Source organism: Erinaceus europaeus, chromosome 13, assembly GCF_950295315.1.
Source record: "Erinaceus europaeus chromosome 13, mEriEur2.1, whole genome shotgun sequence".
In the NCBI taxonomy this organism is placed as follows: domain Eukaryota; kingdom Metazoa; phylum Chordata; class Mammalia; order Eulipotyphla; family Erinaceidae; genus Erinaceus; species Erinaceus europaeus.
The window spans coordinates 63466598-63493158 of record NC_080174.1 but is presented as its reverse complement, the minus strand read 5'-3'; the positions used below and the strand labels follow the sequence as shown (position 1 = coordinate 63493158).

Genomic DNA, 26561 nt, shown 5'->3' with positions numbered 1-26561 from the left:
TCTTCATCTATGTATTGGACCTATCAGATAGTTTTACTAAATTTGATCCCAGAGAAACTGAGTCTTCAATTGGGCTGGTTAAGCACATGCATTGCTATGAGGAAGAACCCAGGTTTGAGCTTTTGCTTTTCCCTGCAGAGGAGAAGCTTCATGAGTGGTGAAGTAGAGGAAGCACTGAGCCCAAGATAACCCTGGTGGCAATAAAAAAATTAAAATAAAAAACTGATTCTTAGACTCTATTTTCCTTGGCTTTCCTGTGTCTACTTCCCTCTAGTTCTCAGTGTATGAGTTACAGGGCTCTGCTTCCCTTATACTGGTTACTAGGGCTACGGTTCCAAGTGTTATGCTAATCTCATTCTTGCTTTCCTGGGAAACATACTCCAAACTTCCAAGATCTCTTCTTGGTTGTGTCACTATGTCCCTCGGTAGGGTTCCTTCTTCTTCTTCTAGCGTTTGCCCTTCTTCCGTAGCCAGTCAACAGCATCAGGTTGAGCCTGATGTAAAGTTTTTTTAAATTTTATTTATTTATTCCCTTTTGTTGCCCTTGTTGTTTTATTGTTGTAGTTATTATTGTTGTTGTGCCTGATGTAAAGTTTTGAGACCTCCTTTGAATCTGGAGAGGTGGCAGTCGTTGACTATGTGGGTCATAGTCTGTCTGTAGCCGCAGGGGCAGTTCGGGTCGTCTCTGGCTCCCTAGCGATGGAGCATAGTGGCGCACCTGCCATGGCCTGTTCGATAGTGATTGAGGAGGGCCCAATCATAATGTGCTAGGTCAAAGCCGGGTTGACACTTGCAGGGGTCTGTGATGAGGTGTTTGTTCTTTACCTCAGCTGACTGCCAACTCTGTTTCCAAGAGTCTGGAACAGAGAAGATCAGTGTAGGTATAGGAGACCAGATTGGATGATGAGACGTCAAGCGTTGAACAGGGTGGGTGAAGAGGGTGGGTGAAGATATCCACGTATATTGGCAGGTCCGGACGAGCGTAGACATGGGAAATGAACTTAGATGATGCCGCATCCCGACGAATATCTGGCGGGGCGATGTTGCTAAGAACTGGCAGCCATGGAACCGGGGTGGAACGGATGGTTCCAGAAATTATCCTCATGGAGGAATATAATTTGGAATCGACCAAGTGGACATGGGGGCTACGGAACCGTACTGGGGCACAGTATTCTGCAGTGGAATAGCATAATGCCAGAGATGATGATCGTAGTGTGGAAGCACTCGCACCCCATGAGGAGCTAGCCAGTCTTGCAATGATGTTATTCCTCGCGCCCACCTTTGCTGCAGTTTTTATGAGATGTTCGTGAAATGACAGAGTGCGATCGAGAGTAACGCCAAGATAGACTGGCTGGGCTTCATGCCGGATTCTCGTATCGTCAAGCTGCACATTAAGCTCACGCGAGGCTGAGGCATGGTGTAGATGGAAAACAGATGATACCGTTTTTGCAGTGCTAGGGATTAGTCGCCATTTTTTACAGTAATCAGATATCAGAGACATGTCTTTCATGAGTGTTTCCTCGAGGATGTCAAACTTGGATGCCTGAGTTGCACAGCAGATGTCATCGGCGTAGATGAACTTCCTTGAAGAAGTTTCTGGAAGGTCATTGATGTAAATATTAGATAGCGTAGGAGCCAGAACAGAGCCCTGGGGGAGGGCACTTGAGACAAGTCTCCATCTGCTAGACTTGTCACCCAGATGTACCCGGAATCTTCTGTTCCTTCATTGACAGGAGCATATTTGTATTTTTCCTATTTGTTTGTGTGCTATCTTTTAACCCTCTATTATGGAAGTTATATTTTTATAGATTTGAAGTCCATTTTTTGAAAGATTAATCTAATTTAGCTGTTGATTTTTAACAATGAAATATGAGTCCAGGGTCTTCCTTTTAGACTATATTTGATTTATCTATAATTTTCTTATCTTATGTTCTTCTTATTTCATTTTGGTATCAACAGTAAATTTGTATTGTAAGATGAATTGAGTAATTGTCCCCCATCTCTGTCTCTGGAACAGAGTAATAGGAATTCTACCCACTAAACTTCTTTGCCAACTGGGTAATATGATGCATCATAGGAATGCAGCCTGACAGTATTTGAATGGCAGTAACTAATAGATATGTTTTTTGAAATTTTTGGCATCAGAGTATTGTACTATTTGTAGCTCTGTTGTTTTTTTTTTTTTTTTTGTTGTTGTTGTTGTTGTTGTTTCTTTCTTTGATTATTTTTATTTTTGTTTTTTTACCAGATCACTGATCATCTCTTGTTTATGGTGGTGCAGGGAATTGAATGTGAGTCCTTGAAGTCTCAGGTATGAGTGTCTCTTTGCATAACCATGAAGCTATATACTCCCGTCTGCTCTGGGGGTTATAAATCCTCAGGACTCAGGATTCAAAGGGCAATATGTGGGCAGATTTCTGCTGTTGACTAATTAATTTTGAGAGATGTCAGACAACTCTTTATTCAACTTTCCTGAGAAGAACTTAGATGGGGGAGTTTGGAGATGATGGAAAGGATCCAGAGCTGGGAGGCAGGGCATCTTGGTCTTTCTTAGTCCTTCACTAATTCATGTAGATAAATGGTTTGTCCTTTTCTGGAATTTATTTATTTATTTTAATATTTATTTATTTCCTTTTGTTGCCCTTGTTTTTTTATTGTTGTAGTTACTATTGTTTTCATTGCTGGATAGGACAGAGAGAAATGGAGAGAAGAGGGGAAGACAGAGGGGAAGAGAAAGATAAACACCTGCAGACCTGCTTCACCACCTGTGAGTGACTCCTCTGCAACTGGGGAGCCGGGGGCTCAAACCAGGATTCTTATGCGGGTCCTTGCACTTTGCGCTGCATGTGCTTAACCCGCTGCGCTACTACTTGACTCTCTCTGGAATTTATTTTTTCATGGCTGTAAAGAAGAGAGGATGGCAAATGCTAGTAGTAGTAGAAGAGGGGATCTGAGTATGTAACCTTTCTTCTGACTTAGAGAACAGTGAAGTGATCAAATGCAGCATCAATGCTTTCTCAGACTTGATGAGTACAAGGGTTCAGCAAGTATCTGTCATCATCATTGACTCATCTGTAAAAGTGAAATCATATTACCTCCCTCCCAAAGTCTGTGAGGATGTCCCAAAGGGCCATTAAGATGATCTTGATCATTAGTATCATCACCATCTCCTGCTAGTCCCTTAAGGTCCTTCCCCGGGCATAAATCCAGAAATTTTTTGGTGCCCAAGTCTCAGCAAATGAGATACAATTCCCACAAGGTCCCTCCCAGAGATGTTCTCAGCTAGGGGCCAATTAAGGAATCCCAGAGTGTTAGAACCTCAGTCTAGCACACCCTTCTTATAAACTATTTTTCCCCTTATGTTCTGGTGCCCATCTAGATCAGAACAAAACATCTAGAGTCCAGTCTTTTCACTCTTGCCAACCCCTACTCTGCTTCAGCTCCACTGGTGATCAAGACCAGCTCTCTGGACAGGAGGAAAATTCAGCTAAAGTTGATGTGCTGCCATCAGTTTAGACTGAAGCACTAAGGCACGTGATATCATGGGCACAACCCAGCATTAGAGATAAGTGCTGAGCTCTTGTGGGGATGTTTGTGGGGATGTTCACAATAGTCCAGAGGAAGTGGGAGATGGGCCTATGTCAGACTGAGTACTTTCCAAGGTGCAGGAAGGAGGACAGGGTCAGCAAGGGCTGTACTCAAGAGTTGTGCCACTCCTAGGCCAGTGCTGCTCATTGAGGATTCTACAAACCCCTGTCAATATGGAAGGGATGTCTCCAGCGTTATATGTCCTGGAATTACTGGATTCTTAGGACTGGGGTCAGGAAACAGTGGTGTGCTCAAAATGCTTAACAGTCCTGAAAGGGGAGCAGTGGGCTTGCTATTTTATTTTCTGATATTCATAGTATAAATAAACATACTGTAGTCAATTATAATCTAGTGTTATGATATCACCGATATTGGAGGTGGGGACAGATATGCAGAGCACACATGATTGAGACTTTCCACCTTAAACTCCAGTGGATGAAGGCAATGTCTAGAGCAAAGATACCAGACATTTGTGCAGGGATTGAACACATTATCTTTTTAAATCCTCCTATCAGGCTGAAGACCAGGAATATTGAGTGATTATTGTGGTGGTTTTACAGAAGGGAGAAAGCTGACCTTGAATCCCACAACTCCCCCGTGTAGGGTGACTTGTAGCTTTGGATGCAGAAATAATAAAAGATTACTTAAGACTCTAGCTTGGTCTTAAGAGAACCAACACTCCCTTACTCTCCTAAAGATGAATGGTAAGTATTAAAAGCCCACTTACTGGGCCCCCTGTCTTTTATTAGTTCATTATCAAGACCAATCAAAGGAATTTTAAGATAGTTCATATCAACACAATAGTCTGATAAAGGCAACAATTGGAGTGTTAAATCTGGCGTAGGGTAGTGCCACTATTAAGGGAAGTCTCCTTTAAGTAACATTCAACGTCTATTCTAAGTAGCATTCTTCTTTTATTATTTTTTTAGAATATTTTTCCTTTTTCATATTTTATTATTCATTTTACATATTAATGAGAAATACAGAGAGAAAGACTAGAGTACTGCTCAGTTCTGGTTTATGTTGATACTGGGGATTAAGCCTGGGACTACAGAACCTTAGTCATAAGGGTCTTTTGCATAACCATTATGCTGTCTCCTCAGCCTTTCAGTAGCATTCTTAAGGGAATTTCAACAAATTTTACGGCTGCAATGGCCAGCAAATAATGTTCTCCTTCATTTACATCAAGCACCAATTGGTGGTTGCCAGGCACTTTGGCACCCAGAGCTTTGGTTCCATCAGCACCAAAAGCTCTTTGCTGGTCATGCAGAATAATTAGAGGCCACCTCCATACTATATTAGATACCCATACTCTAAACCTATAAGTATCATCCCTAAGTGCCCTTATATTCCTACTATGCTAAAGGTTCTGGTTTTTTTTTAAATTTTTTATTTAAGAAAGGATTAATGAACAAAAACATAAGGTAGGAGGGGTACAAATCCACACAATTCCCACCACCCAATCCCCATAACCTATCCCCTCCCATGATAGCTTTCCCATTCTCTAGCCCTCTGGGAGCATGGACCCAGGGTCGTTGAGGGTTGCAGAAGGTAGAAGGTCTGGCTTCTGTAATTGCTTCCCCGCTGAACATGGGCGTTGACTGGTCGGTCCATACTCCCGGTCTGCCTCTCTCTTTCCCTAGTAAGGTGTGTCTCTGGGGAAGCTGAGCTCCAGGACACATTAGTGGGGTCTTCAATCCAGGGAAGCCTAGCCAGCATCCTGGTGGCATCTGGAACCTGGTGATTGAAAAGAGAGTTAACATATGAAGTCAAACAATTTGTTGAGCAATCATGGATCCCAAGCTTGGAATAGTGGAGAGTAAGTGTTAGGGAGGTACTCACTGCAAACTTTAGTGTACTTCTGCTTTCAGGTATATATTTTGCAGTAGTTTATGGATACGTGTGCACATAAGCTCTCTCTCACAGAAACTGGTGTATATCTAGGTTATGGGACTTTGTTAGAAAGTAAACTACCTGAGATGAAATTAGAGTGTACTATAAAAGGAAAGGTCTCACCCGAGTAATGAAGCTGAAGGGTTGTCATTCCACACGTGAAGTCTCTGGATACAGCCTGAGGTGAAGCATGTTGAGGTGGCAATCATTGCTTTGGTTAGGTTGTGATCGGCGGATGCAATATTATTTGGTTTGGATTGGGAGATGCATACGGGAAAGTGGGCCCTATCCAAGGGTTCCAGGACTGGGGGAAGTAGGGGCTCTATAGTGTAGATGTGAGGTTCCTGCTGTCTTAGGGTTCAAAAAGACAATCGATAGTTAATATTATCATCACATTATTTGTTAATTGGGTTAACTTTGAAAAGTCCCTTTGTTATGGTTTGCTGTACAGTATCCAGTATCTTGTATATAGCTGTGCTATTGGATGCTTCTAATCTACTTGGTCTAGGCTTTTGAGAGAGTCCGCATATCAAAAATACATATCCTATATATTAAAAAGATTCAGTTTGTCTTTTGAGAAACTTTGAGACATACAATTGATTTCCCCCTCTCATATTAATTAACTACTGATTTATATGTCTACATTTTGCTAGGAGTGTACATAAACACCATTCCCACCACCAAAGGACTCTGACCCATCCCTCCCACCCACTCCCACCCCCCACTGGCCCAGGAAGCTACATGTATACCCCTCACCACTGGGTTTTTACTTTGGTGCCCTACTTACAATTTGATCAGGTCCTGCTTTTAGTTTCCCTTTCAGATCTTCTTAGTCAGCTTCTGTTGATGAGTGGGATCATCCCATACTCATCTTTATCTTTCTGACTTAGTTCACTCAACATAATTCCTTCTAGCTCTGTCCAAGATGGGTCAGAGAAGGTGGGTTCATTGTTCTTGATAGCTGCATAGTATTCCATTGTGTATATATACCACAGCTTTCTCAGCCACTCATCTGTTGTTGGGCACCTGGGTTGCTTCCAGGTTTTAGCAATTGTGAATTGTGCTGCTATGAACATAGGAGTACACACCTCTTTTTGGTTGGGTGTTATGGAGTCCTTGGGGTATAACCCCAGGAGAGGAATTATTGGGTCATATGGAAGGTCCATGTCTAGCCTTCTGAGAGTTTTCCAGACTGCTCTCCACAGAGGCTGTACCAATTTACATTCCCACCAGCAATGTAAAAGGGTTCCTCTGTCCCCACATCCTCTCCAGCATTTGTTGCTGCTGTCCTTTTTGATGTATGCCATTCTTACAGGAGTGAGGTGGTATCTTAGTGTTGTCTTAATTTGCATTTCTCTGACAATCAGTGACCTAGAGCAGTTTTTCATATGTTTGTTAGCCTTTTGGATCTCCTCTGAGGTGAATGTTTTGTTCATTTCCTCTGCCCATTTTTGGATGGGGTCATTTGCTTTTTTGGTGCTAAGTTTGCTGAGCTCTTTATATATTTTGGTGATTAGTTTCTTGTCTGATGTCTGGCATGTGAAGATCTTCTCCCATTCTGTGAGGGGTCTCTCTGTTTGTTTAATAGTTTCTTTGGATGTGCAGAAGCTTTTCAATTTGATGTAGTCCCATTGGTTTGTTTCTGCTTTAGTCTTCCTTGCAATTGGGTTTGATTCATCAAAGATGTCCTTGAGGTGTATGTGGGAAAGTGTTTTACCAATGTTTTCCTCTAAGTATTTGATTGTTTCTGGTCTAACATCTAGGTCTTTGATCCATTTGGAGTTGATTTTTGTTTCTGGTGAGATAAAGTGGTTCAATTTCATTCTTCTGCATGTTTCAACCCAGTTTTCCCAGCACCATTTATTGAAGAGAGCCTCCTTTTTCCATGTAATCCTTTGGGCCCCCTTATCAAAGATTCGATGCCCATAGGTGTTGGGATTTACTTCTGGGCTTTCAATTCTGTTCCACTGGTCTGTGTGCCTATTTTTGTTCCAGTACCATGCTGTTTTGATGATGATGGCTTTATAATATTGTTTAATGTCTGGGAGTGTGATGCCTCCATTTCTGTTTCTTTTCCTTAAGATGGTTTTGGCAATTCTACGTGTTTTCAGGTTCCAGATAAATGATTGTAGTGTTTGTTCTACTCTCTTAAAGAAGCTTGGTGGAACTTTGATGGGTATCACATTAAATTTGTATATGGCTCTGGGGAGAATATTCATTTTGATGATATTTAGTCTTCCAATCCATGAGCATGGGATATCTTTCCATTTCTTGTTATCAGTTTCTATCTCCTTGAGTAGCGACTCATAGTTTTCAGTACACAAGTCTTTCACTTCTTTGGTCAACTTTATTCCTAGGTATTTGATTGATTTTGCTGAAACAGTAAATGGGAGTGATTTCTGGATGTCGTCTTCTTCAGATTTAGTGTTTGCATAAAGATATGCCACTGACTTTTGTACATTTATTTTGTAGCCTGATACCTTGCTATATTGCCTAATAACTTCCAGTAATTTTCTACTGGATTCTTTAGGTCTTTCTATGTATACTATCATATCATCTGCAAATAGTGAGAGTTTGACTTCTTCCCTTCCAATCTGTATTCCTTTGATTTCTTTCTCTTGCCTGATTGCTATGGCAAGAACTTCCAATACTATGTTGAAGAGTAACGGTGACAGTGGACAGCCCTGTCTAGTCCCCGATCTGAGGGGGAATGCTTTCAGCTTCTGTCCATTGAGTATGATGTTGGCTGTAGGTTTGCTATATATAGACTCCACTATCTTGAGGAATTTCCCATCTATTCCCATTTTTTGGAGAGTTTTGAGCATGAATGGGTGTTGGATTTTGTCAGAAGCTTTCTCTGCATCTATTGAGATAATCATGTGGTTTTTGGCTTTGCTTTTATTGATGTGGTGAATGACATTGATTGACTTACGGATGTTGAACCAGCCTTGCATTCCTGGGATGAATCCCACTTGGTCATGATGAACAATCTTTTTGATGTGTTGCTGTATCCAGTTGGCCAAGATCTTGTTTAATATTTTGGCATCTATGTTCATCAGAGATATTGGTCTGTAGTTTTCCTTTTTTGTTCTGTCCCTATCAGCTTTTGGTATCAGGGTGATGTTGGCTTCATAAAAGGTGGAAGGGAGTATTCCTGTTTCTTCAATCTTATGGAATAGCTTAAGAAGTATGGGTATTAACTGTTTCCTGAAAGTTTTGTAGAATTCGTTAGTGAAGCCATCTGGTCCAGGACTTTTGTTGTTGGGGAGATTCTTAATAACGGTTTCAATTTCTTTGTCTGTGATTGGTGCATTTAGATTTTGTAGTTCTTCTTGGTTCAGTTTTGGAAGTGCATAGGTTTCTAGGAATTGTTCCATTTCTTCCAGATTCCCTAGCTTGGTGGCATATAGTTCTTTATAGAAGTTTCGCAGGATTCTCTGGATTTCTGTGCTGTCAGTTGTGATATCTACTCCATCGTTTACAATTCTATTAATTTGAGTCTTCTCTCTTTTTTGTTTGGTGAGTCTAGCTAGGGGTTTGTCAATTTTGTTTAATCTTTCAAAGAACCAACATTTGGCTTCATTGATCTTTTGTATGGTTCTTTTATTTTCGATGTTGTTTATTTCTGCTCGAACTTTAGTGATTTCTGTCCTTCTGGTTGCTTTAGGGTTCCTTTGTTCCTCTTCCTCTAAGTCCTTGAGGTGTGCAGTAAGGTCATTCATTTGGGCTTCTTCTTGGTGTTTAATATGTGATTGTATGGCTATAAGTTTCCCTCTCAGTACTGCTTTAGCTGTGTCCCAAATATTTTGATAGGTTGTGTCTTCATTTTCATTAGTTTCCAGGAACATTTGAATTTCCTGTTTGAGTGAGTCTCTGACCCAGTGGTTCTTAAGGAGCATGTTGTTTAGTTTCCAAATTCTGTGTCTTTTAATAATTTTCCGTTTGTTGTTAAATGTTAGTTTTACTCCACTGTGGTCTGAGAAGATACTTGGGATGATTTCAATGCTCTTGAATTTATTGATGCTGTCTTTGTGGCCTAACATGTGGTCTATCCTTGAGTATGTGTTATGTGGATTTGTAAAGAAGGTGTATTCCAGTTTTTTTGGGGGGTGGAGGCGTCTGAAAATGTCCAAGAGGTCTAGTCTGTCAATCTCTTCATTCAATTCTCTTGTATCTTTATTGGTTCTCTGCTTTGTTGATCTGTCTAAGTGTGAGAGTGGGGTATTGAAGTCTCCCACTATTATTGTATTACTATTGATGTATTTTTGAAATTCTTTCAGTAGATGCTTAATGTATTTAGATGGTCCCTCATTGGGTGCATAGATGTTAATAATTGTTAAGTCTTCTTGGCCGATTGATCCTCTAATCATTATGTAATGTCCTTGCCTATCTTTTATTACTTTATTTAATTTAAAATCTATCGTGTCTGAGATGAGAATGGCTGTTCCTGCCCTTTTTTGTGGACCGTTAGCCTGTATGATAGTTTTCCATCCTTTCACTTTAAGTCTGTGTTTATCTTGTTGTGACAGATGGGATTCTTGCAAGCAGCATATGGTTGGGTTATGTTTTCTGATCCATCCCCCCACCCTGTGCCTTTTGATGGGTGAGTTTAAGCCATTGACATTTATTGATATTATGGATTTAATGTATTGTAGTGCCATTGTTCTAAAAAGCAATTTGTTTACTCTGATATATTGCAAGTATTATAGTGATGTTCTTGTTTATAAGAGGTCTTTTAGTACCTCTTTCAGGGCCAGCTTGGTGATGGTTGCCTCATTTAACTGTTGTTTGTCTAAGAAGGTTTTGATCCCTCCATCTAGCTTGAATGAAAGTCTAGCAGGATATATTATCCTTGGTTGAAACCCTTTTTCATTCAGGGCTTGATAGATATCTTGCCACTCCCTTCTGGCTTTTAGAGTTTGAGTGGAGAAATCTGCAGATAATCTTATGGGTTTTCCCTTGTATGTGACTTTTTGTTTCTCTCTTGCAGCCTTTAGGATCCTTTCTTTATCCTTACTTCTTCTCATTGTGACTATGATGTGTCTTGGTGTCTTCAGGTCTGGGTTGATTCTGTTTGGTACTCTCTGGGCCTCTTGAACCTTGATATCCTTTCTGTTATTCAGGTCTGGGAAGTTTTCTTGTATTATTTCCTCTAGAATGTTTGCTTCCCCTTCCTCTCTTTCTTCCTCTGGCAGGCCAATTATACGAATGTTACTTCTTTTGAGATCATCCCATATGTCTCTGTTGTTGTTTTCAGTGTCTCTCAATCTCTTTTTTAACCTCTTTCACCTCTTTCTTTGTTTTCTCTAACTCATCCTCTGTCTGACTAATTCTGTTTTCTGCTTCTGTTAGTCTGCTTTCCCTTGCCTCAGCCTCTTTCTTCATTACAGCTATCTCAGCTTTCAGTTCTCTAGTTGCCTCAAGATAATCAGTATTTTCCTTGGGGGTCTCAACTGTTGTTTCCCTAATACTGCCATTCCTTTCCTCCAATGTTGTTTTCATTTCTGTGATTAATAAGTTTATTATTGCTTGCATACTTTTCTTATCTATGGTTACTTCTGACTGATTTGTAGTTTCTTCTGGGCTCTTGTCTTCATTCATTGGGGTAGCAGTTTTATTTGTTTTTAATCTACCCATTTTTTTATTTATGTGTTTCTTTCTTTTTTATGCTCTTCTGTTCCTCAGTTGTTGTGTCTTGAGTACAAGTAACACTGTACTAAATACCTTTATGACAATTGCACTCACCAACCTCCGGAATTACAGTAGCAACTGAAGTAAGTATTGAAGTAGTTTAATCGTTACCAGTTAGCCAAACAATTTCTCCAGTCCGTGAAAAAATAGTAACCAAATCCCAGTGAAGAAAGAGAGAAGAAAGAGAGGATAGCAAGAATAGACAGTTATGCAAATCTACTATCCAGTGTATATTCTAGGGGTAACAAGAGGGGAAAGGGAACTAGAGCAGAGATACACACCTAGAGAGTCCACTCTGAGTCAGATTTCTTCCCCAAAGTAATTCACAAATTCAGAAAGGCAAAGAAAAAAGAAGAAGTGTATGACAAGATTTAAAAAAAGAGAGAGAGAGAGATAAGAGAGAGAAAAGGGAGAAGATAAGAAGAAGAGTTGTAATTAAAGAGCAGTGCAAGGAACTTCCCAAATGTGTATCAGTGAATTCAAAAAAAAAAAAAAAAACACCCTGTTTGGTGGTATGGGGTATCCTGCTAGGAGCTGGTCCCAGGGACTGCTTATGGGGGGGGGGGGGCAGTGGGAAGGATGTATGCTTGAAAATTAAAAGGAAGAAAAAAGAATTTTTTTCCCTACTCTAATTCTTAACCCAAATTAAGTTATAGTCACCTCCTTGGTGTCTAAGGACACCTTATTGGCTGGCCTGCTAAATGAAGAAAATCCTATTGTCTCCAGGGGAGTGCGTTCGGAGCTCAGAGGCTAGCAGCTTCTCCGTCCACCATCTTCCGGGAAACCCCCCCCTCCAGACTTGTTTAAAGGATTTTTCGAAAATGAAAACTAGCTCCAAGTCCTTTGATCCAATGAGATCTATACTTAAGAAGTCTTTGGATCCGCCCTCATGGTCGCGGTGGACCCTGGAGACTCCCAAGAGAAAGCCCCCGAGCTAAAGTGCTCTCTCCCGGTCCTCTGCCCGCCGCGCTCTGCAACCAGCGGAGGAGCCACCTTCCCGGGCGGAGGACAATGCCCGGCGCACTCGCCTTGCCCGGCGCCGCCTGGGAAGTCTGGAGCCCCGCTAGTCCATGTCACCTTTACTCTAATTCTTAACCCAAATTAAATTATAATCACCTCTTTGGTGTCACCCCTTATTGACAGGCCTGCTAAAGGCAGAAAATCCTACCGTTTCTTGAAGATGTGATTAGAGAACACGCTGTTAGCAGTTTCTCAGTCCGCCATCTTCCAAAGGTTCTGTTTTTAATCTTAATTGTTTATTAATGTTTACCAAATATTCTTTCTGTATGATTTATATTATTATTCTCTCTCTTTCTTTATTGGGGGATTGATATTTCACAATCAACAGTAAATACAGTAGGTTGTACTGATTTTAGGGTCAATTTTGGTAATTTGGATTTCATTGTATTGTTCATTTCATGCATTAAGTGGCTAAAGTCTGTAGTAGTGTTCCCACTTTTCCCCTACTCTGGTAATTTGAGTTTTATTTCATTTCTTTGTCAGTTTTTGTTTTGTTTTGCTTTCTATCCATTTTTTTATTTGGCAGGGCAGAGAGAAATTGAGAGAAATTGAGAAATTGAGAGAGTGAGAGAGAAACAGACTCCTGCAGACCTGTTTCACTGCTTACAAAATGGCTTCCTTGGAGGTGCAGAGCAGGGACTCAAACTGGGTCCTTAAGCATGGTGATTTATGCACTTAACCTAGTGTGCCACTTCCCAGGCCCCAAATTTTCTTACTTGAAAAAGTTATTTGTTATCTTTTACAGAGACAGTGAAGCAGAGAAGTAGAAAGAAAGTGAAAGAGAGCAGCACTGGAGGACTAGTGGCCCTTCAATGCAGTAGAAGCCAGGTTTGAATTTGAGTTTTGCACATGGCAAAACAGCATACCATCCAAGTGAGCTATTTTACTAACCCTTTTGTTTGTTTAGTTAATGGGAGAGAGAGAGAGAGAGAGAGAGAGCTGTAGCATCACTCTGACATACACCTAGTCAGGCATCAAATGTTTGACTTTATACATGCAACTCCTTTGCTTTACCACTGAGTCACATCAGCCACAAGAAAGATTTACTATAAAGAGTGTTATTAATATAATTTGAAAAGTGAGTAACTGCTAAAAGGGACAAAAGAGGATTCTACTAAATCCAGAAAGAGAAAATGAGTAAAAAGCAACTACTTGGTGGGTAAAGAGGATACATTGAAGGCACAATGGACTGAGGTGACTCCTTTCTACATCACTCTACTCTACCAACTCTTCTCAAATCCCTTGCAGGATAAGTGTACACTTTTCAGAGGGGGTGTAACTACCACAGAAATATCCTGTCATCTGCTGGTGGGTAAGACCAGAGCTAAAAGTATGATCACTGGGTGGGGAAATGGTCCTGAGTGTGCAGCAGTAGAGCGATTTGTCCCATGGGAAGGCAGTGGCTGGAAGAATGGCCAGAGTCTCCATGAAAGCAACTGTTGGAGCTTCCAACAATGTGTTTGTTGTGAGAGGATTGGTGCTGAGTGTGTGACTATAGTTGGTGAGTTGAGGTGAGTGCTATTGACCCTTCCACATAGCCACCCACTAAGTGATTGAAGAATGAGAATGGGAGCTTCACAGAAGTTCCATTTTAACAGTCTAGTGCCCTCTGTTGATAGACCTCATGCTGCCAACTGTCAAGGGAGTGATGTTTATGGGGTGAGAAGCTACAGCTCCTCAGAAAAATATTCTCCCAGGGAGAGGGGAACTCCTCCACTAAAGGACTGGGGACAAGAACTGATACGGTATAAACTAACTGCTTCCCGTGGTCTGGACATGGTGTATCGCATCCAAGCAAAAGGCTCTGGGAAGGAAGGAAGGCAGAGGTGGAAGAGGATTGTAGGGTTCTAATGCATAATGAAATTTTACTCATATGTCAATGACTGCACTATAAAGCATCAAACACCTCAGTAATAATTTAAAAATGTTTCTAATTGTCTCTAAATATTTGAAAGGTCTATTTGCTCACAACGTGTGGAGAATAAGATTGGGGGGAATTCAATCTAGAACTTTACCTGTCATTTTCTGTCTCTTTAAGACATGGCATTAGATATTTCATGTAAAGCTATGCTAGCTAAACAACGTTTTTATCAACAAGGAATAGCTATATAGGAAGTGACAGGATTCTCTTAGCCCAGTGACTTTGTAATTTTAGGTTCATATACAATGGCAGCACCTTCACATACCTTATGTTTATTGAACCTCTTAATAGTATGATTTTCCCTTGTGCTTGATTTAATCTCATGATGTTTTGTTCATCACAGGCACTAAGCATAGAAATTATCTTCATAGTTGTGCTGGTACAAAACCAAAATCACTTAGTGATGCATCTTCCAAGATGTATCCAGATTATTAATTGATGCATGAATGTAATTTGCCTCTATTCCTCATTAAAATCACTGGGAGATGAGTATTCTTACTTACATTTACTGATGAAAGAATGAAGTTCAGAATTTAAAATTACACAGCAGATGAGTTCTAGAGAGAGAATGAGAGGATCAGGCTTCTAGGGTTGACATTCTTGGTAGCCTATCATGCTTTAAAAGACATTTAATGTCTGTAGTTTCCCAACAGAATCACCATGTGGGAGCCTCCAGGACAGAATCAAAGCTGTGTTTCTGAGTTCATCCTGCTTGGCTTCTCCAGTGATCCCACAACCAACAGGATCCTTTTCATTGCCTTCCTCCTTCTCTACCTGAGCTCAGTCCTGGGCAATGGGCTTATAGTCACCTTGATCTGCCTGGACTCACATCTCCACACCCCCATGTACTTCTTCCTCTGTATCCTCTCCCTGCTGGATATGGGCTATGTGTCTACCACCATGCCCCAGATGTTGGTGCATCTCCTTGTTCACTCTCAAACCATCTCCTTTGCTCGGTGTTGGATACAGATGTATGTGTTTGGTGCTCTAGCTCTGACCGAGTGTATCTTCTTTGTGGTCATGGCTTATGATCGATATGTGGCCATTTGCCACCCACTGCGTTACATGGTCATCCTTAGCTGGGACTTATGCACACAGCTGACGGTAGGAACCTGGACTTGTGGTTTCTTCTTTTCTCTGATCCATACCTTCTTCACCATGAAGCTGCCATACTGTGGGCCCAACATAGTCAACCACTACTTCTGTGAAGGCCCCTCAGTACGGAGCTTGGCTTGCATGGACACCCACTCCATTGAACTGGTGGACCTGGTCATCAGTGTCTTCATGGTTGTTGCCCCACTCTCCCTCATCTTGGCCTCCTACATCCATATTACATTGGCTGTTCTCAAGATCAAGTCTACCAGGGGTCGCTGCAAGGCTTTCTCCACCTGTGCTTCCCACCTGACTGTGGTCACATTCTTTTATGCTCCAGCTACCTACATCTATATGAGGCCCAACTCCAGCTACTCCCCAGAACAAGACAAGCAGATCTCACTCTTTTACAATGTGTTTACTGCTCTGCTCAATCCTGTGGTGTACAGTTTGAGGAACAAGGACATTAAGGGAGCTTTTCTCAAAGTAATGGGATGTGGAAGCATGACTTTGCAAACTGGAAGCAGGAGGGCCTGGATTAGAATATCCAATATTAGAATTAGGAAGCACATATAGTGTATGCAACTAACATTGTACAGTTGAGCCAACATAGTACTTGGCTGTTGGAGTATGTATTCCTTTGAAAAGTAGATACCCTATCGGACAGGGAACTTTGGTGGTAGGAACTGTATGGAATTGTAGCCCTGCTATCTTACAATCTTGTTAATGATTATTAAATCACTAATAAAAAAATTTAAGAAAGAAAAGTAGTTACCCTTTTTGTCAGTCGATGATCAAAGATCCTTTACTTAATAAGCATATTTTGCTCTGCTCATGTTTAGTACACAAGTAAGTGGCAAGCCATACTTCTCTAGTGCTAAAAAATTACACAATGTAATAGTTGTACCTGAGTAGTATCTGATTTAATTATGTCTGTAAAATCCTTATATCTCATGTTGTACCAAAGTAAAAGACTCTGGGGTGGGTAGGGGGGAGAATACAGGTCCAAAAAGGATGACAGAGGACCTAGTGGGGGAGTGTATTGTTATATAGAAAACTGAGAAATGTTATGCATGTACAAACTATTGTATTTACTGTCAAATGTAAAACATTAATTCCCCAATAAAGAAATTTTTAAAATTCCTTATATCTCAACTTTAAGGCTATAAGAAGAGGAAAAATACATAAAATGCTCTATTATTTCTTACCTCCCAGATTTTATGAAGGCTTTTCAAATGAAAATAGGGATCATGAATCTTCAGCTGGTTGTAGTTTCCATTTTTAGTGTTTTTATCATGTGTATTAAAATACTTCTATCTGATAATTTTATAAAAACAGTTTTAGAACACCAATAAAAAGAAAGCATTTATTGAAAGTAACTATAAATTAATAACTTTAATCTAAGTTATGAGTAGTTTTAAGACACAGATATCTAAACACTTGTAATAAGATTTGTGTAGGTCATGAAAGCATTTACTCTAAAACAATATTTGGAGAACTAAACTTCTCAACTGCTCACTGGTTCCAGACTACTGATTTTTACCTCCAGGAATAAGATTTACAGAGAAACATGCCCTTTTACCAAAAAAAATAATACACTTCAGAATGACTGTTTTGAATAAATAAATACTAACTCAATTTTTTTTCTTTCTTTTCTTTTCTTTCTTTTTTTTTTTTTTTTTTTTTTGCCTCCAGGGTTATTCCTTGGGCTCGGTGCCTGCACTACGAATCCACTGCTCCTGGAGGCCATTTTTTGTTGCCCTTGTTGTAGTTATTATTGTTATTGTTGGATAGGACAGAAAGAAATTGAGAGTGGAGGGGAAGACAGAGAAGGAGAAAAAGATAGACACCTGTGGACCTGCTTCACTGCTTGTGAAGTGACCCACTACAGGTAGGAAGCTGGTGGCTGGAAACTGGATCCGTACACTGGCCCTGACACTTTGCACCATGTGCTTAACCCACTGCACTACCACCCAGCTCCCTGACTCAAATTTTTTAACTAAATCAAGCAAGCCAAGGCATGCTCTATAGAATTGTATGACTTTAATTTTTCATGAAATTAAGAGATATTTTCTTTTCTAGCATTTAATGTGACTCTATTATTGATTTAAAAAATATCTTCCCCTGGAGAAACCACTTCTCAGATTCAGAATTACAATTAATAGTAAATTTACTGACTTAATCTAGCATAAGTGGGAAGTAGTATTTTTAATTCTAGCTTGTTTATTGACCTGTATACTGTTAGATGTACATTTGGATTAAGAGTAAAATATCTTGTGATTTAATATCATTTAATGTGTTAATATGTTTACATTATACACAGGAATTTCTCTTAGTGAACAACAATGAAAACCTCTTGAGATTTGCTTTGGACAAACTTAAATCTGTGCTTAATCATTTACTTCTGAGGCTATAAACAAGCTATTAAGCTGCTAGAATAATTTATTAATCTGATGGTATCTTATGGGCCACTATAAATAAAAATAAGAGGATTAATGCAAAATGTCTTAGATGGTATCTGATATTCCAAGTATACATAATAGATAGTAAGGGATATGTCACTGCATTGGAGGTTGTACACATGGACTCAACAATTTTGCCTCTTCTTGCCAAAGGTGACCTAACCACCACTACTACTCAATGTCTGCAAACAACAGAGACCAACATGGAGTCCCCAGTATACTATAATCTCTCTTCACGGATAACTAGCTGCCACTTGAAGCAGTATGATTATACTGGATCTTTTGGCAAAGGGTTTTGACACAAATAAGAAAATCCAGTACCATTAAAGTCAGTTTATTTGCTATACTTGTAGATATCCTCTTGAGTCTATTACTCTGTTAACACCATTACTGCACAATTCATATTTGAACAGTTTTTTTTTTAAGTCCTAGCATGTCAGGGTATGGATGAAGAAATCTTTGAGTAATGCTGGCTGTTTTTAATATGGAATTTCTTTCTTTGGTATCTTGAGGGGGTTTTATAAATTTAAAAATTGTCACCAACTCAGAGTCCATGAGTTGTTTTTTTTTTTTTTTTTGGTTGACAGATCTAAAATTGCTGTATCCACAGCAGAATAAAGTATAAATCGATGCCTACATTTACACTATGTATTAACTATTTCTAGAGAGCAGAACAATTACTATATGTGCAAGTTGAAAAAAATCTGTTTTTTGCTTTGTAATTGTGGTATTAGGGAAAAGACATAGACTATAATAAGAGAAATAGCAATGTTTGTATATAGCATGCAATATATCAAGCATTGTTTTGAGAACTTCATCTATAGTAGTTTCTTTTTTAATTTCCTTTGAATTTTTTTTCTTTTATTGTGGCATTAATGTTTTACATTCAACAGTAAATACAATAGTTTGTACATTCATAAGATTTCTCAGTTTTCCACATAACAATACAGCCCCCACTAGGTCCTCTCTCATAATTTTGAAATCTTTTTATTTTATTTTATTTTATTTATTTATTGTTGGATAGAGACAGAGAAATTGAGAGGGGAGGGGGAGATAGATATATATAGAGAGAGACAGAGAGACACTTGCAGATCTGCTTTGCCACTTGAGAAGCTTTCCCCTTGCAGGTGGGGACCAGGGGGGCTTGAACCTGGGTCCTTGAACTGTGATGTGTATGCTTAATCAGGTGTGCCACCACCAGCTTCCCTCCATTTGCAGTAATTTCTCACAACAATACTTACCATACAATGGTTTCCTGCAAAGTATAAGCTCTTTACCCACTCTGGTATGTTTTGGGTGTTTCCTCTGTACTGAGATGCCTCAGCATATCTCTTTACTAAGGTAAGGGTTCACCTCCCTATGACCAAGATGGAACATGCCCCCTAGGACCCAAACTGCAGTAGACATGCAGGATAGACCATGACCAACTCCTGAATCCTAAGCATAGGGTCACTTTCTTTTTCACTTAAATTGCTTCTTTAGTTCATCTGTGTCTTGAGCTGAGGAGATAATAATGCATAGGACTTGCATTCAAGAGGTGAAAGGTATGATCCCTACTACCACCAATAGCCAGAGGTGAGTGGTGCTCTAGTTTTTTTTTTGTCTTAAAAGAAAAGTTACTGATGTGGGTCCTATGAGTCATCTTTTCCCAACTATCCTGAGTTGAATTTATAGGGCAGACCCTCATGCTTTCAGTTACTCACTCAGCAGATATTAGCAAAACTGTGCTTGCACTGAGCCCTTTGTTTGGGCCCTGGGGAAAGAGAAATTAATCAGACTTAGGTACTGCCTTCGTATTCTGTCTATAGCCAACCTCTTGCTAATTGAGCATAGTCAGTTACTGGATTCATTAACTCCCACAACAGGAATATCTTCATACTTCACTATCAGTTAGTAGTTCTTACTTGTCCAGTGGCTGATGGGAAAGAATAACATTGAAGAACTAAAGAACCTGTGGTTTCAGGTACAGCTGTGGCTTTCGGTGCTCCAGTGATTTCACTCAGGAGCCTTGCCCCACCTTGTTAACTTAAGGAAAGCTCTCTTCACATCTTTGTTTCTGAGGCTATAGATGATGGGGTTGAGAAAGGCAGAGATGACATTGTAGAACAGAGCCAGTTTCTTATCTCTCTCTGGAGAGGCATTGGCCCCAGGGTTCATGTACATAAACATGGCAGGTCCACAGAACATGGTGACCACAGTGATATGGGAGGCACAAGTAGAAAAAGCCTTGAGTCGACCCTGAGCTGAGCGGATTTTCAAGATGGTGCCAAAGATGCGAATGTAAGAGGCAAGAATGAAGGAAAGTGGCACCAAGAGAAGGATAAAGCCCAAGATGAAATCTACTTGGTCATTGAGGGATGTGTCTGCACAGGCCAGTTTCAGAACAGCAGGGACCTCACAGAAAAAGTGATTGATCTCATTGGGGCCACAGTAGGGCAGGCACATTGTAAAGACAGTATAGACTAGGGAACAACTGACACCCCACAAACCACAAAAGACCACCATTGCCCCACACACCCATGAACTCATGATAAGCTTATACCTGAGTGGGTAGCAAATGGCCACATATCTGTCATAAGCCATGACAGAGAACAACCAGCCCTCGGTGATTCCCAGAACCAGGAAGATGTACATCTGGGCCACACATCCAACATATGAAATGGTTTTCTTCTGGGAGACTAAATGCACCAACATCTGTGGGACTGTGGTTGTGACATAGCTCATGTCCAGCATGGAGAGGACACTGAGGAAGAAGTACATTGGTGTGTGGAGGCGGGAGTCCAGGTAGATCAAAGTGACAATGAGTCCATTGCCCACAAGCGTTGAGAGGTAGAGAAAGAAAAAGATGTTGAAGAGGATAATGTTAACTTGGGAATTCCTGGAGAAACCCAGAAGAATGAACTCAGATATGGAGGTATGGTTCTTCCAGGGGAAATCCTGCATTCTCTTTCATCTGTAGAGAGAGAAATGGATCTAGTAGTGGCACATCATAGGCTCCATATCAGGTTCCACAACTACTCAGTTGCTGGCAATGTCAATGACTATTTGGATACTACTTAAGATTATCAGGTCAGAGTTTGAATTCTATTTAAAATGAGGCCAAAGTTGAGGAAACTTAGACAAAACTTTGTTTCTCAGACCAAATCCTTTATCAAGACTTCTAGGGTTTTGTTTCATTCCATTTCTCAGCCCCAACAAAGGCAACTGGTTTCCTCTCTTTCAAGTTACCAGCTCCTACCACCTCACTTAAGGACTATGCTCCCTTAGTTCTGGTTGTAGGTGGGGTAATGAAAATTCAAAGCTCTCCCTCAACTCTGCTCCAAAAACAAGAACTTGAATCCTTCCCTGCACATACATAGGACAAGTTAGAAGTTTTGGAGAAATATATGACTTCAGAAATGCTTATGTTTATGGGGGGGATGCCTGGTTCTGTGTTTCTTGAACCTTTGGGGCCTTAGTAGACTTCCTGAAATCTACTTTATTTTAGATGGAGTTGTCTTGTTTTATTTACAGGTAGACTTGGCAAGAATACTTTTCTCAGTGGTGACATATCTCTGGAATCCTTTCTCTGACAGAGTTAATATTTTTTGATAAGTAGTCAACTCCTACTAATAGCTTATTCTTGCGTTTAGTTTGTATTTTAAAGTTAAGGTGACAACTTGACTCAAGCAAATTGATTCTTTGTTTGTGGGCCCCTAGGAGGTTGGGTGCTCCAGTGGAAGAACATGGAATTTCGAACCAGAAGACTTGAGTTAAAGTCTCAATATTTTTATGGTGACCCTATTCAATTAGTTAAATCTCCTTGATTCTCAAGTTCTTTCTCTGCAAAAGAAATATAATACCTACCAAAAAGAGATCATGTGAGATATAATACAAGAAACGTGTGAATCACATTGGACTAGCACAGAGCAGGAGATCAACAATGTTAGTTTCCATCAAATCTTCTTCCCCATGCTGTCATTCATCAAATGGTCAACAAACAATGACTAAGCACCTACCACCTATCAGGTCATTTCCTAGGAACTATATTTACAAGAAAAAACTGTGTGTTTTTACTTTTTAAGGAATTCACACTCTGGTTGGGAAAATAGAGAAATATAGACACATGTCACATTTAAAATTAGTTAGCACTATGATGGAAATATGTACTGACAATCAAAGCCAAACAATAGGGGTCCAAACACAAAATTCTTCAAATAGCATACACAGGGAGGAGAAGGTCACACTGAAAGGTATACCATGGTAATCAAATCACAGAATAGGAGATAAATCTTAGGAATACTTTGTAGACTCCAAAAAGTCAAATTGGGAGGGGGCTTAGGTGGTGGTATACCAGGTTGAGCACACATGGTAATATGCATGAAGAGCCAGGTTCAAGCCTCTTTCTCACTCCTCACCTACAAAAGGGCGGGTGGGGGAGACTGCACAAGTGGTGAAGCAGGTCTGCAGGTGTCTCTCTTTTAAATCTTTTTAATTATTTTTATTTATTTATTGACTAGAGATGGCCAGAAATCAAGAAGGAATGGGGATGTTAGAGAGTGAGAGAGAGAGAGGCACCTGCAACACTGTTTCACCACTAGCTAAGCTTTTCCCCTGCAGGTAAGGACCAGGGGCTTGAACCCTGGGCCCTGTGCATTGTAACATGTACACTCAGCAAGGTGTGCCACCACTTGGCCCTTCTTTTTTATCTATCTTCCTTCCCCCTCTTCAATTTTTATTTGTCCTATCAAGTAAAAAAATATTTTTAAAAAGTGTGTGTGTGGGGGGGGGATTTCTGCTGGAAGCAATGGATTCGTAGTGTAGGCACCAAGCCCCAGCTATAACTCTGCTGAAAATTTTAAAAAGCATCAAATTGGGGATTATAATCACTGGAGAGATCAGCAAAGAAAGAGGCAGGGCTTGATCAAGAGCATCCAGGGAGGTAAGAGAGCTTGATTTTATCAACCTAGTTTGCCAGTGTCTCAAGGAGAGAGGAGTGCCAGTGGGGCCAAACAGTACTTGGATATAGAAAATTCCCATGGAATGATGAAAGCTGAAGTCAGCTATCAGTAGATTGAAAGGTATGAATCAGTTTTTAGAGAGAAGGACATAAGAAGACATCTAAGATTAAGAAATAAGGCAGGGTGAGTGTTTTGTTTCATTTTTAGAAGACAGTATAGAAGGTATGTAGACTGAGGAATGGGGGAGTCAAAAGAGAGCAAAAGTGAAAATAAGACACTACAAGGTCTCTGAGGAAGCAGATAGTAACAGCACTGAGACCTTTAAGTCATGAAAGATGGCTTCAATAAGAGTAGAATGTGAGGGGAGGAGGTAAGAATGAGTTCTATCTATACATATATCACTTAACTGTGATCACTAGAACATGCAATTGACATTTTCTATGCAACAGTCAGTTTCTGTTCTTCCTTCACAAAATTTTATATAGATGGTGAGAAAGATTATCTGATCCAATGATTGAAAATGGATTTTCTGTGTATTGCACCAAAATAAAAGACTGGGGTGGGGGAGGGGGAGAGTGCAGGACCAAAAAATATGACAGAGGACCTAGTGGGGGTTGTATTGTTATGTGGAAAACTGAGAAATGTTGTACATGTACAAACTATTGTATTTACTGTCGAATGTAAAACATTAATCCCCAATAAATAAATTTTTTTAAAAAAGAAAGAAAGTGGATTTTCAAGTCTCAATTGAATAGACCAAGAGCCTTCTGTCAACACAGTGAAATATTAGAGCATCAACACTATCTTTCCCTTTGTTCAAAAAGCCAACTATGCGTAATGGCTATGCAGAGAGACTCTCATGTCTGAGGCTCTAAAATCCCAGGTTCAATTCCCTGCATCACCATAAGCCAAAGCAGAGTAGAGATCTGGTTTAAATAATAATAATAAGTTAAATTAATGATATCTAATAATTTTAACTGAAAGCATATATTGATTACGGAAGATAAACTGCTCAACTAAATTCTGGCTTATGGTGGGACAGAGAACTGACACTGGTATTTAGCAGCCTCAAGTGTGAGAGTCTCTTTGCATAACCACTATGCTATCTACCTTCACCTGAGTAACTGTTTTCTATATGGTACCAGGAATTAATTTCCAAAGGGAAGACATGCTATTCTACCATTTATAATTAAAAATACATATGCAATTTTTAAAAAGACAACTATACTAAACTCATGGTGGGTAGCAGGGAAATGACTAAGTACAGAACCTGGATCACATAAGGAAACCTCTACCAAGTTATTGTGAAGTGATACCAGTGAGAAATCATGCTAGCAGGTGACACAGAACTCTATCTGCAGTAGCCAGTTTATATGGTATAACTTTCTTCAGAGATTTCACTTTAGGGGTGAGTGGGCAGGTTGAAACAGGGTTACAAGGAAGTATCTGGAGTGGCTGGGAAAATGACTCTACTGGTCAAGCATTGGATTTGCATGCCTGAGGCTCCTGATTTGATTCCTGGCACTGAATATATTATAGTGGTGCTTAGGTCTGTCTCTCTCTCAGTCTCTCTCTCTCTCTCTTTGTGTGTGTGTGTGTGTTTCATGTGAAACGCTCTATCATATGTATAAATAAAATAAATCTTTTTGAAAGATCTTTTTTTAAAAAATAAGGGTCTATAAACCACATAATGTGAGGAAAAGCTGAGCAAAGAGAGATGTTTCCTGTCGAGAATGGAAGGCAAACAGTGACTATTATGAATAGTTTTATGGGAGAGATAGCTGAGACTTGTCCTGGCTGATCTTCAGAGGTACAGTTCAGTGTCATACCAGAGAGGCAGGTGCTAGTGTAATATGACCAGTTTACATTAATGAGGGTAGTTCTCAGATAGGATAGACTTACCTGCAAGGTAATGAAATTGCTCGCCTCATGAGATAAAACAAAATGTCAAGGTTGCATTGTGACCAGTCCTGTAGGGAAGGCAAGAGGGTCCTGGTGAATATTGTCTGGAAAAGTTGAGGACTTTGTTGTCCCTCTGTGATCTTCTTTTTCTTGCTTCATTTGAAGCTGATAGTTGATAACTGGACCATTGCAAGAGTCATTCAGTATGAATCCTACTCCAAGTCACTGCTGCAGCCAACAGAGTATGGTGCAAAATTGAGGAACAGAGGACAAAGCAAAGGGAAAGGGGCATTGTTGGGCAGTCCCCCTGCTCCATCCTCCATTGCTGACACTATGGTCTATTTACATAATCATTGTTTTGCCTGATAGATCCCCACCTTTGATCTATCTTCTTTCTACCTTGAGACCCGCCCTGCCTGCAGGGTATTAATTAATCCCACTGGTTAAAACCTTCGCAACAGTTGCTACGGAAGTTTTCTACCTTCCCACTCTTTCCTTTCCTCCACCCCCCTTTTCTAGCCATTTCCTTTTCTGACTTGCCACTTCCAGTTCTAAATATATAAAAGTGTTGTCTCTGATCAATAAAGACACAATGTGTTCCCACTCCACCATGAGTTCGGATGGTCTCTCTCCTGCATTGCTGAGTAAGCAGCAACCCAAGTTGGCTCTGGTTGAGTTCTCTACAACCCAGAGAGCTTTTGCCTGGGAAGAAACACCCTCACGCTAGCACAGCAGGGCATAGAGGTCAGGAATAGATGAAGGAGAGCCTATCATAAGTATCCTTCCAGCCATCCCACCTCTTAGCCTAGGGATATGCCAGACAGGAATGCCAGGATCTTACTATTCTACTTGGAGGCATTAACCTCTTTCCCCAATAAGACCATCACAGTTCCAACATCTCCAGCTCTCTGGTTCTTATGACCCTTCAAACAACCCTTAAAACTTATAAAGCATTTATAACTTGCCATACCTACCTTTATCCCTCATTTCAGTATATTGTCCTGTATTCTCAGTCAACTGCATAAAAGTCAAATGCCTCAGCATCATAGCTACCATTAGCACCAAGCTCTGACTTCTGTTCACTTTCTCTCTCATCCACCAAGGAGAATACATACAAAACTAAGAGAGTAAGAGGAAGAAAAAGAGGCAGGCTACTATACAGAGATATCTATGAACAGTGAAGGGCAGAGATCTGGGAGTAGAACAGATGCCCAGGCCTGTAGGGGTTTGGAAAGAAAGACAGGGAGGTACGTAGTCAAATAAATTGGACAGGTGGGAAGTGCCAAGCAAGTATGCCAATGGTGAGACCATTGACCTAAAGGCCTTGCTTCTGCCCCTCTCTTCCTTACCTGATGCTGGATTCAGTCAAGTATGATTCGGAAGCCTACTGGGTCATCTTTGATATTCTGCTCTTAATCTCCAAGGAGAAGAAATCAGACAGCTTCTTAATGAGCCCTATTCTGTGGGGTTCACCAGCCTCCACCCCTTCCCCCAATAACTTCCCCAAGCCCTGAGCACAAACATAATCATCTCAGATTGTTACTCATATTTATACATTCAGGTCCCCTGACTCTCTCAACCCAACCTTCCCTGTTCCCCACAGATCTTTCCCTCTCTCCAGTCCCAGGGGACAGATGTATGAGCATCAATTAAAGTAAAAGCAATGACTGTGAAGTGTAAGCACCAAGAACTGAGGAGGTATGCCAGGGAAGGAATCTATAAACCATAGACAGTGAGGGTTGGAAGAGAGGAGGATGGCAGGGAAAAGCTCCACTCTGCTCTTGAATCAGGTCCTTGATCCCTTCTCTGTATCATTCCTGCTGGGTACTGGGCTTCATGTATCAATACATATATCTTATGACCTTTCAAAATTGTACATTCCCACAGAGAAGGGGATATGCTCCTTCTCACAAACAACTATGAGATCTTTTATGGAATCTGATTGAGGACAAAACAGTGGATAAATTTTTTTCTTTTTTTCTTTATTTATTTATAAAAAGGAAACACTGGCACAACCATAGGATAAGAGGGGTACAACTCCACACAATTCCC

At 40.3% G+C, this 26561-nt stretch overlaps 2 protein-coding genes across 2 annotated transcripts; one reads left to right on the top strand and one right to left on the bottom strand.

Moving 5' to 3' along the window:
• Positions 1-14773: 14773 nt before the first annotated feature.
• Positions 14774-15781, top strand: LOC103116260 (olfactory receptor 2A12-like). Its single transcript, XM_060204953.1, has one exon. The coding sequence runs from the start codon at positions 14774-14776 to the stop codon at positions 15779-15781; it is 1008 nt and encodes a 335-aa protein (XP_060060936.1).
• A 3881-nt stretch (positions 15782-19662) lies between these two features.
• LOC103116235 (olfactory receptor 2A7-like) lies at positions 19663-20610 on the bottom strand. The gene has a single exon (XM_007526092.1). The coding sequence runs from the start codon at positions 20608-20610 to the stop codon at positions 19663-19665; it is 948 nt and encodes a 315-aa protein (XP_007526154.1).
• Between the last annotated feature and the right edge of the window lie 5951 nt (positions 20611-26561).